At 41.9% G+C, this 17,778-nt stretch overlaps 1 protein-coding gene across 1 annotated transcript; it reads right to left on the minus strand.

The window, feature by feature from the left end:
- Positions 1-924: 924 nt before the first annotated feature.
- EPCAM (epithelial cell adhesion molecule) lies at positions 925-7,491 on the minus strand. The gene is made up of 9 exons (XM_027889906.1): positions 7,355-7,491; positions 6,842-6,946; positions 6,000-6,240; positions 5,651-5,716; positions 4,401-4,464; positions 3,930-4,031; positions 3,572-3,766; positions 3,172-3,213; positions 925-2,520 (listed from the first exon to the last, which is right to left on the minus strand). Exons 1-9 carry the CDS (start codon positions 7,422-7,424, stop codon positions 2,479-2,481), a joined length of 927 nt encoding a protein of 308 aa, XP_027745707.1. The 5' UTR covers positions 7,425-7,491; the 3' UTR covers positions 925-2,478.
- Positions 7,492-17,778: the final 10,287 nt, after the last annotated feature.

A 17,778-nucleotide genomic window follows, 5' to 3' on the forward strand; every position in this document is an offset into this window, starting at 1 on the left:
ATAGTAGCTTTTTTTTTTTTTTATTCCAGCACATTAGTCTCCTCTAGCTATAAAAAAACAACTATAAAACACAGTAACCTGGAGGATACCAATGATGTAATTGGTAAATAATACTAATTTTTCAGGTCTTTCCCCCCACCTCGTAAATTTCCATTTCCCTGTGAATACACACTGTTATACATCCAGACTATTGGACAAATGCAGTGTTTAGTAAACAAAACAGAACAACATAAAAGCCAATATAAAGGTCAATAAAACTATTTATAATAGGAAACTAAGGAAAAACCCTATTGCTAATCATAATTTTGAGAGCTGAGCAGCATCATGTTTGTACCATAGTAACTGAGTTTAGAAACAGATAAAAAACATTCCCTTCAGATGTGGATATAGCTAAAATTTTATTTTTTTACTTCATTTCTGTAAACTTTGCGGGTTTCTAACCCCTTGGCTACTTTCAGACAAATTTGACCAGAAGACAATATCGAAACATTAAGCTGCATATCTAACACAAAAACTCCATTAGGTAAAAAAACCTGAAAAGTATCTAAATGCCTTCCTCTAGTGTGGGAAAAGTAGGGAGAAAATGCTGTTCAAACAAACGGGCTGGGACAAGGTCCAGGCCACACAGCAGGTACATACCAGCCAGTCCAGTCAAGTCAGCACATGTGCAGCTCCAGCCCAGCCACAGCACACATCTCTTTCCATCCCACAGGCCAAACCCGTGGTTGCAGTGGGGATGGTGAGGGTAGGGAGGGGAGGAGAAGAGAAAACAATGGCATCGGGATCTTAGGAAGAAGAAAAAAGTGGCAAAGATACCATATTGCAGGCATTTAAGGGAGTTAAGAGAATATTGACACAGAAGCATTGGGGAAGACAATAAAACACATGGACTCATCACAAGACAAACTTACTGAAAACTTGGCTTTATTTATTTAACAGCTTACAGAATTGTACAAAACTCATCGTACCTCAGCAGACCGCCCATAAATACCTGGGCAGAAAGGGAGTAGCATGTATCAGCAGGAGGAGAGCCTGCCCAACAGAAGTTACCACTGACAGCTGCTGGAACAGGCTGCAAAACACTCCAGTAACCCCCCCACTGCAGGACTTTTGTACAGTATCCAACACAGCAACACAAGTGTGTTGGGTACCACCTTGTTGACAGGTAGAAGGCATCCTGGTGAGCTATGACAGAGGTACATCAACACAGTTCAGCAACTTCCCTGCTGTATCTGCCAGGCACACAGATAGGGTATGCTTCACATTTAATTTTATGAACAGTACATAAAATATCCTCTCACTTTATCCTACTTTATCCGTTTTAGGCAGTGGGGGTCAAAACAAACACCACATTAGTAACAAGGTTTGTCATTCAGTTCCTTATCTTGCATCTCATTATTTCTTTGGCAACAGGAGTTACAGCATTTCCTTTATAAATCAGATATGCTGGATGGATTTCTAGCCAACATACGTGACACAGATTACTGACAGCCAAAGCAAGCTCTCTTGTCCAAGGCACTACGAGGGAGACAACCTGTATAAGTCTGGTCTGCCTCCAGGACAGTGAACAAAAGCAGAAACAGCTTCTTGCTGTGCAACAGCTTTGCAATGGACAGCTTAGCGAATCACGGTAATGGTGTAAATTGCTCTTCCCCAGCTCCACCATCAGATGCCAAACCTGCCCACCCCCAACCCTACACCAGAGATGTTCTAGATTAGAGGCTTATTTTAAATACTTACACAGCATTTGAAAGAGCAGTCTATGCATTCCTGAAATTACTACATTCTCAGCATCTTGACTTTTTATGCAACAATCGGTATTTCATTTCACTCCTGTTGCGTGCTTTTCACAGTTTCAAGAAAAACTATCATGCTATTTAGATATTAGATGGCCAATACAAAATGCTAATTGGAGTTCTAGGATATTTTCACCTATGCTGAGGTTGCTTCCTTTAAGGAAATATTAAACTACGAATTTGTAAGCATGATAACTTAGCAGATCATCATTTCAACATGGAAGTAGAAGCCTGTTTCAAAGTTTTATTAATTCAAGTCATAAAAAAGTTACAGCAACTTCAAATATGTACAAACTGCCATAAAAACCATTATGTTTAGTTATACAGGAGACAGTTTCATTACAACATGGCTACACAATCATTTTCAACAAAACTCCCACAAGGGTAAAATATCCATTTAAGCATGTATGCTCCAAAACCCTAGTAACAGCAGGTGACAATTCATTTTATCATCATAAAAAAATAAAATCAGGGAGCAATAGTTAAGTTTGACTTGAGTAAGACGGGGCATTTCAGTCAACAAATAGTAAAAGCATTGTTACCAATCTTGTCTGTTTTACCAATCATTGAGTGAGCACAACTGCCTCCCTTTCAGAAGGAAACTTTTAAGAGTTAAGATCCATGCCTCCAATGACGTTTGTTGTCTTCTTTTTTGAATCTTACTTGTCTTCGGTTGTTTTCATTAAGCATTCAGTCCTCTATGCATTTCATTCATTTCCTTCACCTGGAGGGGAGGAGGTAGAGGGAAATCAACAGCTGTGCTACTTCTCAACGTCAAGACTCAAGAATCAGCGGGATTTAGCAGCTCGGATTTTCATTAGCAAATGCATTTGATGCAACACGAACAGTATCAACCATGCCAAAACCACCAATTTTTTTTTGTTAAGAAAAAAGCACTATTTAGGGTGTGTACATGAAGCAGACCTTTCTATTTAGCTACAACATTGTTTGAATTACTTTACAAAAGGCTCCACACTTGGTGTGAAGCACCATTTTCTATTCCATTGGAAAATAGCTCTTCAATAGAAACTGCAAACTGCATGCAAATACCTCAGTAAAGGTCTTCATTACAGAACAAGACTATCAGTATTTCCTGTGGATTGTACAACCCCTTGCTATAGATATGTAAAGTAGTACTTGCTATCAGAAGTGCACCCCACCCCCCAGACCTAGGAAACAGCACATCACCAGTTCCCATTGGAAGTAGAACAGAACAACAGATGTGAAAACTAGCTACAGAATGTGAATACTTTCAGTCTCCTTGAACACATTCTGTAGCACCCAAAGCAAGCTTTGAACCTACACCAAACTCAGGAGTTTCTGGATTCTGGTCAGCCTCCTCCCCGTATGAACACCATAAACAGAAATTAATTACCTCAGCTTTCACGTACTTCCCTTTCCTTCTCCTTGTGAGGACCTGTAAGAGAACACAATTTTTTTTTAACCTCGATTTAATCTGGTTTTGACTTTAAAACACAAAACTTGAAGCTGTCCTTCCCAAGTGAGGTACAAAAGAGGTTGTCTGTGAGTCTCAAGTACTTTTAGAGCAGGAGGTACTTTCTTAATCTCAATGAATTGTTCCCCATACTTGTTTTTCAGGTGACACCCTTCAATTGTAACTTTAAAGTGACAGTACGCCCATCATCAGTTTCCCACCTCCCAAGTCTGAAGAAGCTAGCCAATTTAGAGAGGGAGACTATTTCTATCAGCATCCAATTACCCTGGTACATTATTACTTCCCAAATTGCACTGTTGGCAGCTTTGCTAGAACTTACCAGAACAACAATTGCAGCAACTATTGCTAACACAACTACAACAATGACAGCAATCACGCCAGGAGTCAGAGACTTCATGGAAAACTCTGGTGCTATTTCATCAACGTAGTAGACCACTGTCTTCTCAAGCTTCAGTGCTTCGTTATCAATGCTGACATTCAGTCTGTTATTGTGAAAGATGGAGTCACCTTTTACCTAAAAACCGATAGGAAAGAAGAGACTTGCTAGTTCACATCGTAGCAGGCATTTATCCAGGCCCTGCAATATTGTGTACAACAGCCTGTACACAACCAAACTCTTGAATGCAGTGCAACACACACAGCCAGCCTCTGGCAGACTTCACCCGTGGCACACTTACATCTTTTTCAAAGTAGTAGGCCACATCAGCTATATCCACACCTCCGGAATATTTGTCTGAGGAATTTTGCTTCAGATCAATAGTAATGTAAGGCTTTTCATACTGCAAAACACAGAGTGTGGTATTTAGAAGGAGTTTAAAGCCTAGCAAAATATTATGATCCAGCTCATGAACCCACATCCTGAATCAAGTTTATAATACTTAATCTCAAACCAACTGTTTACGGTATGATTCAAATTCCATGTTTTTTACGGAAGCAAGGTAAGAATTCATCTACAGACTAACGAGAACAGCGTAATTTCTCAGCATTCAGTTCAGATACAGCTATTTGCTAACTGCTTTATAAGTGTCACTACTTTGAGAGCTTCTAATAAGAGTCATGATCTACTGCATTAGTCAAACAAAAGTTTTCAAAATTACTCACAGCAAAATAAAACTATGGTACTTTACTAAAAATTATGTGTCTCTTACCAAAACATTAGTTATATAGCGTCCATCCAGCAAATAACGATTGGTAATTGTATCCTTGAAGAACCTGTAAGGATGTTAAAGCCATAGGTGTTAAAAACAGTATCATTTTACACATACAAATTTCAGAAGCAGAGAAGATCAGTGTACTCGTTTTTTTCCTGCAGTCTCTCTGGGGAGGGGTGAACCCCAGCCAGCAGCTAAATATTTACCTAGTCTCTCACTCACTTCCCCCTTGGCATGATTGGGAAAAGAATCAGCAGGACAAAACTAAGGAAAAAAACCCTCAAGGGTCAAAATAAAGACAGTCCGGTAAGTGAAAGGGTTGGGCGGGGAAAAGAAACAAACCCAAGTGATGCAAAAGCAATCACTTAGCACTAGCAGATCAATGTCCAGCCAATCTCTGAGCAATGGCTACTTTGTAAACTTTCCCCCAGATTTACTGCTGAGCATGACGTACAATATGGGTTATTTCTTCAGTGAATTCAGGTCAGCCCTGTCCCCCTCCCAGCCTCTTGCCCACCTCCAACCTACTCTCTGGGGCGGCAGAGCCGAGAGTCTGAGAAGGTCTTGACATTACATAAGCACTGTTCACTAACACCTAAAACACTGGGGACTTATCAGCAGTGTTTTGGTCACTGGTCTAAAACACAGCACCATACAAACTGGTACCTAGAAAGTTAACCCCATACCAGCCAAACGCAGTACACTCTACAGTTACCTCTTAACAATGAAGATGCACTTACTGAAAAATAAACACATACACAACTGCAGTGTTACACAGAAGAGGAGCTGGAGGGCAGCAGCTTTTGTTCCAGAAAGGGGAATATCTAATAACTACAAGCATATCTTTTGTGCTATATGACCTCTTATAGAGGCAAGTAGGATTTTGTTTCAGGCAAAATAGCTAAACTGTTGTTTTCCTCCTGCTACTTCTATGTAGCCCCTCTGCCATCTTTGTCAGTTTACTTTCTAGCCAGTTTCACCTATCACCTTCCATTTCCTTTAGTATATTGACTTAAGGAAAAAAAGAACGTAGAAATCAATTTTAAATGGAAGCTAATCTCATTAGCAGTTAATTTGTTTCCCATAAAAAATTAAAGCATTTCAATGAAGAATTCGTAGTTCACTTCTCACATGACTTACAAGTGAGTTCATTAGTTTTGCAATGCTTTTAAACAATTGTTTAGAATTACACTAGGTATCTAGTAGAGCATGCAGACATGCCACAACATCTTACAATCATCACTTACTTCTTTAAAGATTCAGCATTCAGAGGAGTATTTCTCTCAGCATGTTTCATTTCAATGATGATCCACCTGAAGTACAATGAATATTCTTAAAGCACGCGCCTACAAAATGCATACCAAAAAAATCTAACCCCAGGTTAAAAAACAGAGCAGTGAGATAAAAACAAAGCAAGCAAAATCCCTTCTAAACTCCTTCAATGTCTCCTTGTTTCTGAAGAAAAAAATAAAAAAAAAGGCAGTAACCAAGTGCTTATTGCTCCATCTTCATTCATCCCCAGCACATCATTCACACAAGGCAGAGCCTCATACAGGAATGTTTTCAAGTCACAGCACACCCTGTTGAAAGACTTACATCGTTCTGACTAATTGATTGCATTTCAAGTCTGCATCATGTTTGTCAGTTCTTCTAACACCAGCTGTATTCACACACCAACAGGTTGTTCCATTGCACTGCTTTGCCTTGAAAGCACCACTGTTTTCACACTCAGGATCATAAAGGCCATCAGTATCTTCAAACGCATCTTTTGGTTTCTCACGACGCCCTGATTTTGAGCCCATCACTTCTGCTTTCATCAACAGGCATTTTGGAGTCACTAAAAATAACCAGAAAGTCACGTTATGCAGCATCAGACCACGCATGTCCAGAACAGAGCTCTTAGGCCGCAGAAACACAAGGTTACATCAGCAGCAACCAGACTGAAGCCATTACATGGAAGAGCAGGTGTCTAACCTGTAGATGGTGCATAAAGACAATACAACTGGGGTATGTCAGCCTCTCAAGACAAAGGCCTAAGAAGTCCAGCCTTCGGACTTGCAGCTTCCATTTTTTACAGCTAGAGGCTCACTTACAGCTTAGCTGAGCTCGAACCTAGAGTAAGGTCTTGAGACAAGGCTCTTTTCCCTCTAGATTTGTAGGAAAACTGATGATATGTGCTCGCAAGGAAGCTAAATATTCATCTTTGAGAAATCCTTGCCACTGGAGAACGAATAGAGAGCAGAAGGGGGAGCCTGCATCAATACACTTCTACAGAACTCACAGGGGAGGAACCCTAAAGGCTTATCTTCCATCGCCACTTGATCCAGAAGGCCAGGGAGAAGCATTCATTCCTCACTACCATTATTTGCTGAGGATTCAAGGGTCATTTTCACCTATATCCTGGCGCTCTGCCTCCCCACCGTGCCCTTTTTACTCACGGGTGTCGCAGTACACGGTGATGCCGGAGCCGACGGCGTCGCACAAGCAGCGCCCATTGTCCACCCTGCAGTTGCTGACACGCTTGTTCTTCTCGCAGATACACGCTAGAAAAGAAGCGCAGTCGTGAGCAGGCACGGCAGGCAGGGAGCCGGGCACCGCCGCCCGCGCCCTGCCGCCTGGAGCCGGGAAGGACAGACAAAGCCTCCCCTCGCCGCCCGGGCGTGGTGTGACCGCTTCCCACCTGGCCCCTAGCCCTCCCTCCGGGAAAACGGGGCGAGGGCTTCCCTCGAAACGTCAGGACTCCCCTCGGGTTGGGGGCAAAGGGGCGCGGATCGGTCGCTCCTGCTCCCTCCCCGCACGTCTGGTAGAGGTGTGGGGGGGGAGCAACTTTGTTGCGCCACCGGGGCGGCCCCGCGGACAGTGAGGGGCAGGAGGGACAGTGAGGGGTCCCGGGGCGGGGGAAACCCGTCGTGAGCGGGGCGCAGAGCGGACGGAGGGATGCGGGTACTCACAGTTCTGCTGGGCACAGGCGGCGGCGCAGAACAGCAGGAGCAGGAGCGCAGCCCCGCAGAGCGGCTTCATGGCTGGGGCGGGCGGGGAGGCCAGGGGAAAGTCCTCGGGGACGCGGGCGGACAGGGAGCGGTGCGTGCGCGGCAGCGGCGGCGCAGCAGAGTGAGCCGCCCGACAGGTTCCGCAGGTGGTGGTGGCTGCGCCGCGCCCTCCCGGCTCCGGTTACACCTGGGACGCGCGGGGGGCGGCGGCGGCTCCTCCTCCTGGGCCAGCCGGGCGCGCATTAAACCACCGCCACCCCCTCCTCCCCCCGCACCTGAGCGAAACTGGATGGGGCAGGGCGGGAACCACTCCCGACCCGGCCCAAATGGAGCCTCTTCGGCGGAATGGGGAGGGGGAGCAGCGCAGCGAGGGGCGTCCCCAGGCGTGGCTGTGCCCGGTAAAAGGGCTGCGAAACCGCCCCACCCGCGCCGTGTGGGGCGGCGGGACGGGGCCGCGGCGGGGAGCCGAGGGACACCTGCCCCCGCCGCCGAGTGGAAACTGTTAGTCATCGAGGGAGCTCCCGGGCGTGTTTGCGCGGTGACACACGGGCAGGGGGAGCAGAGCCCCCCCCCCCCCCCCCCCCCCCCGGGGGGGCCCCCCCCCCCCCCCCCCCCCCCCCCCCGGCGCGGGGCTTCCCGCGCTCGCCGCTGACTTTCAGCGCGCTGGGGCGGCCGCCCCGAGGTCCCTGCCCTCGCCCCGCGGCCGCCGGGATCTTCCCTCGGTAGGGCGGCGGGGGGTGTCTCCTCTCCCCCTTCTGCGATCTGAGAGCCAGCAGAGAATGCTCACACTCCATAGTGAGTGGTGTTCGCGTCCGGGGGTGCTCTGTGAGCTGCTCTGTGTTGGACGTAGCTCCTGATAATTCCTCAGTTATCTTCAAAATCAGAACTCTTATCTGTATAAAATGAGCTATTTCGTAAGGATCTTTATGCTGGTTATTTATTTTCCTTTTTCTTATACCCAGTAGGTCTTTCTACCTTAGGGTAGGCTGTTCCGAAGAGTCGCTCTTGGTGCTGCAATATCCGCATTTCCTTGTTCAGGAAAAAGTAGTCCTGGGTGCTTTGTCTCTGAGCAGCACAGCTTTGTGGGAACTTACAAAATGGGAGGTAGTGCCAGAGCCCTGCGAGGTTGCTGAGAAGGAAACACGCGAAAGCCTGCTAAAGGCTTTAAAATGGCTTTCCAAAGAGTAAAAGCAATGCCAAAATGGAAGACAAAAGATATGCTACACTGGAAATATTTTCTGAAGCTTGAGTTTATAAAGTCAGTTAAAAAATATGCATAGATCTTTCTGAAAGATATATTATTACCTGAGAAAAACAAGTTATTTTAGTTCAGGAAAAAAACAGAATGACATCCCTTTAAGTCTATTCCTGCATGTATAAGAAATAAACAGCATTTTCAAAGCATTTTCAAGGACTTCCTCTTAACAGTTCACTGTACAATAAAAACATGTTGCTGCTTTTGTACAGGCAGACCTCAGTTAATGAAACTTTACAAGTTTTGAAATGAAAGTGCAGGTGAGCTATCTTTGTGGTTCTGTCTCTGTGCGCAGCTTGTGTTTGTGTTGTATCTGGTTTTGTGTTTTGTATCCAGTGCCCTGCTGCGATCTAGTGGGTGCTGTCTCAAATGGGTCCAAGTTCTTTGGATTTGCTCCTGGTACAGCCCAAATTAGTGTTTTGCAGCATTTATATTGGTTCTCTTTGTGTTTTTTTGTGGTTTCTTATATTCTTCTGATACACTTGTCAAAGACTCAAAAACCTGATCCTAGCAATATGAAAACTTGAAAGACTGAAGTCTCAGGTACGGACGTCTTGTATTGCTGCTGCCAAGTGATGGTCAAGGTTTTTCAGAAAGACGAGCAGGATCAATAGGCTCAGAAATGCCTGCCTTACTGTAAGCTCATTTTCTATGTAAATATACCAGTTTGTTCAAGATGAGAAGAGTTATCTTGTTATCAAATTGCCAAGCCTAACAACGTAAGCCTTAATAATAAGGAACAATAAATTTTATTATATCCTTTTGCCCTCTTTTCTTATTTTTTTTTCTTCCAAATGCTTAAAGGTAGAAGAACAGAACAGGCTGGGTGCATGCTAATCCTCCTTCTCCTCCTGTTCCTTGTTCTGTATAGACAAACCTTTGTGCCTAGTTTTAAAAATCCAAGCCTCCCTCTGCAATCTTGAAACCGCGGAGTGGCTACTGCTGAAAGCAGCCCAGCTTCTACAACCACCTCCAGATACCATACAGGTATTTTTTTTCTTGTCAATGTACAAAAAAATAGCCATAACCTTTAGCATCTAAGGGGTTGAATGGTCTTAAGTTTTTGTGTGGCCTAAAGCCTCTTACAGTGGGTTTTGGCTCTTAAATGTGCAAAGTGTGAGTTATTACTTACAGAAAGTTGTACCGTAACTGTGGTGCAGTGATAGATGCATCATGTTGCTTTTGTAGTATGGCACTTAATTTGGCTCCAGTTTGAAGGATCTAATAAGGAGCTCAAGATGTATGATTTCACTGGGTTTCCAAATCTGAAAAAATTGTTGTTTAAATGTTGCTCAGTATTTTTGAAGGGGAGTTGCTCTGCATGATGTTGTTTCCCAGCAAGACAATGGAAATGAGGGACCATTCACGATAGTGTTGATCTTAGCCTCTTTCCCAGTTGAGGGAAGTTTCTTTGTAGAATCAGAGCCAGTAAAGCAGGCTTGTGGCTAAACAGATACAAGGGCCTGAGTATTGCAGTAGCTTTATTACACAGGTATCTTGGTGTCGGTGGGGTTGGGAGGCAGTGTATTCTTTGTAACTTTTGTGGCAATTTTAACTCTTTGTGCTGGAATATATGACCTTATTCTATGGCTATTCTATATTAACTTGCCTCAGCCCACAGCTTTAAAGGTAAGGCCTCCAGTATTGGTTATAAACAGGATAATTTTGTCAACTGTTGGAGATACCTCCTCTTATCAAATAGCTGAACGCTGATTAGGCAGTGCAGTGTAGGCTAGTTGTGGTTTACTCTTATTGAATCATGATTACAGGTCAGACAAATTATAATTTAAATGCTTCAAGCACATTACTGACTCTGCCATATAGCAAAAAGAAAGTTTTTGATCACCAAGCCCTACATACACCAGCTATGTGAAATTACATTAGGAAAACTAATGTGATCTGCATTTTTCAACTTTTGCTCTGTAATTTACATCTGCTTCAGGTCTGTTTGGAGAACAAAATTCTGTTCACTGAAGTACTCCAAGAGCGGCTGACACCAGTGTGAGGAGATTTTCTGTTGACTTCTGTGAACTGTGAATCAGATCTGAGGAGATAAATCCAGCTCTTTCTGAAGCCAGTAAGAATTAAAGCGATAGTGGGATCTGAGCTAGGTTTTTATGGGGTCATTTCCAGGTCTTCACTACAAACTGGGTAAGTGGGCTTTGTGAAACTCCCGAGGCACAGAAAAGTGACAAAATCTGCTTTCAGGGAAAGTCGCAAGGATGTATGAGTCACTCCTGAAGTATCAGGAAACGTTCAAGGTGGGGCTGTGACATGCACTGTGGTCAGCAGATCAGAGAGATGAGTGGAGAGAGCATGATCAGTGCCACTGGGGTATTTGGTAATCGAGCTCTGAGATTCTTCAGAGGCTGCAAACCTGATTGGTTTTGGGTGTACCCTTCTGAAGATAACCAAAGTCTCGTCTCTAGAAAATAGGTCATGTATTATACCAAATAGCAAAATATAATCTAGTGGTTTTTTTCCAACAAAATAAATGGATTTTCAAAATTTATTATGGCTTTTAACTGGTTAGGGCTGACATGATAGAAACAATCAGAAACACTTCTGCTCAAAAGTGCCAACAGCTATTTTGGACGGTAGATGTTGCTATATACATTATCTATATTATAGACTTGCTCAGGAACTTTTTATTAGGATAGCTTTAGGATATTTGCATTCAAATTTTTTGGCAGACTGCACTGTCTACACAGAATGAAGCTGTGAAAGGACTGTGAAAAGAGAACAGTGTTGAGAAATTACATACAGTATCTTATCCAGGACATGTTTCTCTATATTCCATGTTGTCACAAATTGACATGCTACTGCTCATGGACCTGAAATAAAAGTGGTGCTTCTGCACATTTTATTTTTCCTGCAGGTTTGAAAACCACCATATAACAAGTAAGTCTTGTTACGCTGATTTGAATTATGAGAACACTGAGAGTCTTGGAGAAGTTCAATGTTTTAGCCATATGGAGCTGATCAGGTATAGAGCCAGTAAGAAAATAAAGGAGCAGTCATTTCTTTCAGCTAGCCTGAGTGTCTGACTACTTCCAAACACTAAAAAAAAATAGTTTACACATTTGGTTTTTTTTTTTTTTTTGCCTTGTCTATATTGTGACCTTTTTTTATAATAACACAGTTTATAAATATGTTTGGGTATTTTGACAAAATTTTAATGCACACTGGAGATGGAAATTAGTTCAGAGGCAGTGGTAACCCTCATAAAGCTGTCCTCGGCTTCAGAAGCCCACAGCTTGGGTCTCTGTCAGGCTGGAGACCTTTGGCAGAAAGTAAGAGTAGCTACTAAGAAGTAAAGGGCTGTTGGTTCAGAGGTTCATAAAACTAGACGGGGTGTAGCCACAGGAGAGAAATGCTCATGCCATTAATATATGTTCTATTTGTGTCTTTGAGGATTATAGAAACCAACCTGTCTGATATGTTGTGGCATCCTCACCTCTCTGGCAGGGCTTAGTCTTAACTCCAGAGGGTGGGGTCAGTAACAGGTTTGTCATCCTCATCTTTACGTACCTGAAAATACATCTCCATGGCTCTGTTACTGACAGCATTTTTTAGAACATCTATTGTCTGTATTCAAAGCTGCTTAAAATGAGCAGCATTAGATGTAAAAAACTTAATAACTCTTTACCTGGACTACTGTGTAGCAGCAAGGCAAGCCTTTTAATTTCATACTGTGCCCGATCCCTCAGAACACTCACTGGTTTAGTAGGGTTTGGAAGGGGCTCACAGGAAAACAAGAGATTACAAGTTATAGTAAAAGGAGCTCCATTTACATGAAAATTGTTTCAGTTCTGGCATCTAATTTTTGTCCCCCCACTTTTAGCCATTTTCTGTGAAAGAAGATACAGATGGAACGTTGTCAAAACACTTATTAAAGATTGATTGAGAGAGTCCTAAGTGGTTTTTAACATGTTTTATCACATTACAACATCTCTGTGCTGCAGGCAGAACCAAAGTAGATGGTTATACAGGCAGATATAGTTGTCCTGTCTCTGAATGTGGTGTTATCAGAAGGCACACAGAGTACTTCTCTCACAACCTGAATGTGTCTGCCATTGAATTTGCTTGTGCTGGACTTGTCTTATATGTACAGATTGCTACAAGGCCAGTGCGGGTGTGGATTTACAGTTTGTCAGGTAACCCACGTTAACAACCTCTGGACACAGCTGTGCCCGGCAGTGAGCAGAAGCCATGTATTCCTCAACGAAAACAGGGTCACAGCATGCAGAGAGGCAGTTTCCAGGGAGCAGCCAACATGCTGTAAATCCCCACCCACTCTTGCCTCACTCTAATTTGTGTGCGTAGTCATACCCCAAGCAAAGGTGAATAAATACACCCATGAGCTGGGCAGAAAAAATCTCATCCCACAAACACCATTTAGCATAACACAACGGACAGCAGAGAGTGGGGTTAAGAGAGATGGGTTTACCACTGGTGTCGGGGTTTTTCCCCTCGCTGAAATAAATTGCTTTTGTATTGTGACTATTTTTACAGTTCATGAGTTTCCCCTTTTTTTTTTTTTTTTCCAGTTAGCAATAACTGTTACCAAAGTTCATCTGTTTCTCTTTGCACTTTAATTTACAACCCTTGTACTAGTCATTTTATTGCTTCAACTTCTGAGGGAGAGAATTTTTACAACTTGTGATTACTGAACTCAGAGGAACAAGAAGGCTTTTTGACCTGTTGTGGAGTAATTATAGACCCCATTGCTTCTTGGGAGGGGCATTCAATGTTTAACAAACTGTGGCAACTCTAATTTAACTGTATGGAGCCCAGACCATTGGATGTGAGTTAAAAGAAAAAAAAATATCCTGGACTCTTTCCAGCTCACATATTAATTTGTCTGGTTTTAGTCTCCAAAGGGCTGTCCTTGAAGTTCTGCCTTCCCACTACTGAACTTCATGCAGCTCTTTTCTTAGCAGTATGAGGGCATTGGAGATAAACAGGGAAACAATTTTCTCTTACTTCAGAAATTATAGCTACACTACTCTTGGTTAATACTTTCATGGTGTGAGTCTTCTGAACGCCATACCATGAAAATACAGCTCTTGACAATAAAAAAATTGTCCTGTCTTAATTACTACTATTGTTACTATTATTGTTTCTTAATTACTACTCTTGTTTCCCATACTATAGGGGATGTCACAGGCAAAGATTCAATTGTTTTTCAGCAGTATAAAACCAGAGAATAAAGAGATATCATGTTTGAAAGACTTTGTGATCTGAATTTTGTGATCTGAATTATGTGATCAGTAAACTTTGGAACTGGAAAATGAAATGAAAAAGATTTGATTAAATTAACACATTTTGTCCAGTTATAGAATCATAAGCCAGGTAAGTAAGAGTTTGAAGGCTCCCACCTATTCTTCAGCCACTCAAACAGCTTTTACTTAAGAAATGCTGAACTTGCCTTCAGGAAAAGAATTAGGATGCTATTTTGAAAGCACCAGTGTTTTTCTACTTTTGATGTCCCTAGATAATAACATAAGATATATTTCCTGGATAATAGGTTGCTTAGATATTTTGTAGTTTAGTGTATTAACTTATGCGTATACGTTACATCAGTGAGACAAAGCATTTGTGTTATTTGCCAGATGGAATGGAACACTTTCAGCTAATGCCATTTTATAAGAAGAAAATTTTATAAAAACTCTGTGCGTGCGCAACACGCCAGCAGGGCCCTGGGCGTGGTGGACACGCACCTGCTCCTGCACCTGCGCCTTGGGAAGCCTGGAGCTCTTGGCAGCTGGAACAAATGGCTCCAGGGTCATGGAGGTATAGAGGAGTCCTGCTTATAGGGCTCTTTGCACAATTCAGCATGAAGAAACGGCATGGGCACAGCCGGGTAACAAGTAACCGTGGTTATTAAATACTCACAAATCCAAAATACAATCTCCAGTGGCTTAAAAAAGTGGATAACACTTACAGAAGAACTGTGCAGATCTCCTTTCCCTTTGATGTAAAATATGCACTGAGAGTTTTGAGTTACCCATGTTGAGAGATGCATCATTCATCAGTTGCCCTTTTGTGATATGATAGTGAAGACGTAATGTAGTCCATCCCATCTATTTATTTTGACAAAGCAATTTGAACTCTTCAGATAAGACTGCTTCATTTCATTTACAACCAGCACACAAGTGCCAGTTCTTAAATCTTGAGGGCTTCCCCTGTCTGCATTGAATTAGTTAAGTTCATACAAGATATATCAGTCTATTTACAGTAGGAATGAACAGCAAGTTCAAACTCATGTCCCTGGCACTTTATGTGGATTTGCTGCTGCAGAGTACTTGACTGTTTTGAAGTATGCAGGAGCAGCATGTTTAAACATGCACTGTGTTTGCTGGCAGCATTCACCTTCTTTTACCACTTGCTGTATTAGTCTTGTCAGTGCAGTTCTTACTCACTATTTATTTGAAAGTTGTTTTTGTTTTTTTTTTTTTCTAGTTCCTGAATTTCTCTATACCTGAGGATACCTACAGCTGTCCTGGGACTTAAGTCTATTAGCAAACGCTGCTGCTGTATGCTTAGAAGTTCTTTTCAAGTAAACAAAGCTGGAAACAATTTTCCTGCCATTCATCCATCAGTGACACACACTTAAGTGACACTGAATCATTTTTAGTTCTAATCATACTGTAACGTTTGTCAAAAGCAAGGACTTAGCTGTAAGGCACCTTTCCAGTGTCCTTGCTCACTATCTCCAGTGGTAAGCCATATTCAGTCTGTTATGCTTAGTCCTAGCCCAGGCACCATGATGCCATAATAATTTGTTTCACACAACTCATCTAAATCCTTACTCTCTCTTCCCACGTTAGAAAAAAAATAAGTTTCTGGTGTTAGATGTGGGTTCAGGTGGTTTACCTGTTCCTCTTTAATTTACTGAAACTCATGTGACTTGCTCCACCCTTTATTCTGAAAGAATTGACCACATGCCCAAGGTTTGCTTTTTAGATGCATGTTTCAGTTTCGTTATGGTCTTTAGAAATGGAGTTTTCAGCCTGTCTGTGTTTCACTTAGAACTTGACTGAGAAGTCAGGCTCCCACAGGAAGGTCAGCAGTCCTCTCTACAAGGAAGTGAGACTTTTTTTTGTTTCCTATTTCACACTCTGAGAAAAGTGGGAATATTCTGTAATTGAAAAATACATACTTTATTGTGAACAATGATCTGCATTTAAAAGAGCTAATGGTGGTTCTTCATGACTTTGGTTGAAAAGAAATATCATGTGTTTTTCCTGTGGTACTTTATCTTTCTTAAACCAAAAAAAAGGTCACTGAAAAAGGATATCAGACACAAAGGCATCTCAAAAACAATAAAATATGGAGAAAAAGTAGGCATATGCTAAATATAATTTATTAAAATACCAACCCTCTTTTTCTTCAGTGATACTTCCTAATCTATCTATAAACAGCTCAATCACTGAAAAATTTTAAGTTCTTTTTTCATTTAAAGTAAGCTAACTGCCCTGCAGCTGACTTTTTGGACCAGCTGCTGGATATCTATATTAAACTATATATCTCATAGAATCAGGTTCCAGTGTATATATTGACATTTTTTTTCAGAAATAAGATTTTGTAAGACTCCTAGGTATTTTAAACGCGGGTTTTATTATATATATATATACATATAAACCTATATAAATGTATTAATATAAAATTAAAATTATTTGTATAATTTTATAATAAAGTATAATTTCAAACTGTGATTACATATAAAGAGTGGCTCAGCTGATTTAATGTCCACCTTCAGGAAGGATTAGGAATGAGGTACAACGTGAATGCCAGTGTAGTATGCTGGACAAACACTGCATTGTCTAAGTTTAAACTGCTGGTGGTGAAATAGTGCCCCCTGATGTCCAGCGAGCGATTTGGAAGTCCAAAAGCTACATTCTTCCCTATATTGTTGGATGAATTGTTCAATAACCCTCTAAAAACTATAGTTAATAATAAGCAAAGCTGAGAACCAGCTAAGTCTGTTATATCATGCAGAGGACTTAAGTAAAGTTCTGTTTCCTTATTGTCATGATGTTCAGGCATCAACCTTTCCACAGTGATGTTTGTCCATAGTGTTTCCAAGCTGAATCCTTGAGTCATCCCCATCTCAACAATCCTACCTCAGGCTGCAGAGTCCTGTGAGGAAAGGAAGGTAGAGTTCCAGATGTTCTCACGGCTCTTTCTCACAACTTCAGTTTTCCTCAGAGTCTGAGCCAAGGTGATGCAGCTCATCTGACTCAGAGCAGAGCCCTTGGCCCTGGCAGGAAGGGGACAGCACACTGGGGCAAGAGAGTGGCAGTACCTGTTCAATAACTTGATCGTGACAGATTTTTGAATGAAAACAAAAGTTTAATATTTTACAAACCTTTAATATTTTATTGCAGAACCACCATCTCAAAAATTACTTTAGAAAGGGGAGACCTGCAGGAAAAAACCATACAAACCCTGTAAAGCTCTGTGTGGATAAAGATCTACATCGTAAACCACTTTTTACTGATATAAAGGTATAAAGAATAAGGAAGCATGCACATCACAATTATCATTGCAGTTATGTTTTCCAGTAGGGGAATAAAAAAAGGCAGAAGTTTATTTCCTGGTCTGAACAGTTTAGATGGTTATATGGAAGTTTCTACAACCCGCCCTTCCTCTGTTTTTCACAAGTATCAAATTAACAGTAATTAATTGATGAAGGCTTTGAATTCCTTAGATGAAAAGTATTATGCAAAAATAAAGAACAATTTAATGAGGGGTAAGTTGATGTGAACATGTGTATGTGAAGAGACAACCTCAAAGAAACAGATTTTTGCCCAATTGATGTATTTCTCCACCCTGCTGCCAAGTTTCCTGATTTCAGCCTGTTTCATACAGAGCTGTTGTTAGTTACTACATTTACCACTTGATATGTCTTTCATCTCCCTACCTGATCAGAAACTTGGTATGTCCTTTCCCTGAATATGCTCAGTAATTCAGAGCACCTAAATAATCTAGCAAATTATTAATTAAAGATGAGGAAGGGAGTAGAGAGGCCTCTCTTCTCATTACCGTAACAAATGAGGCCAGATACACTTTAATTGGCCTGTATAGGAGGAAACAATGAAAATGGATGTGTTTCTTCCTGGAT

Source organism: Empidonax traillii, unplaced genomic scaffold (assembly GCF_003031625.1).
Source record: "Empidonax traillii isolate 1590-97213 ecotype Southwest subspecies unplaced genomic scaffold, ASM303162v1 scaffold275:size1536655, whole genome shotgun sequence".
Classification (NCBI taxonomy): domain Eukaryota; kingdom Metazoa; phylum Chordata; class Aves; order Passeriformes; family Tyrannidae; genus Empidonax; species Empidonax traillii.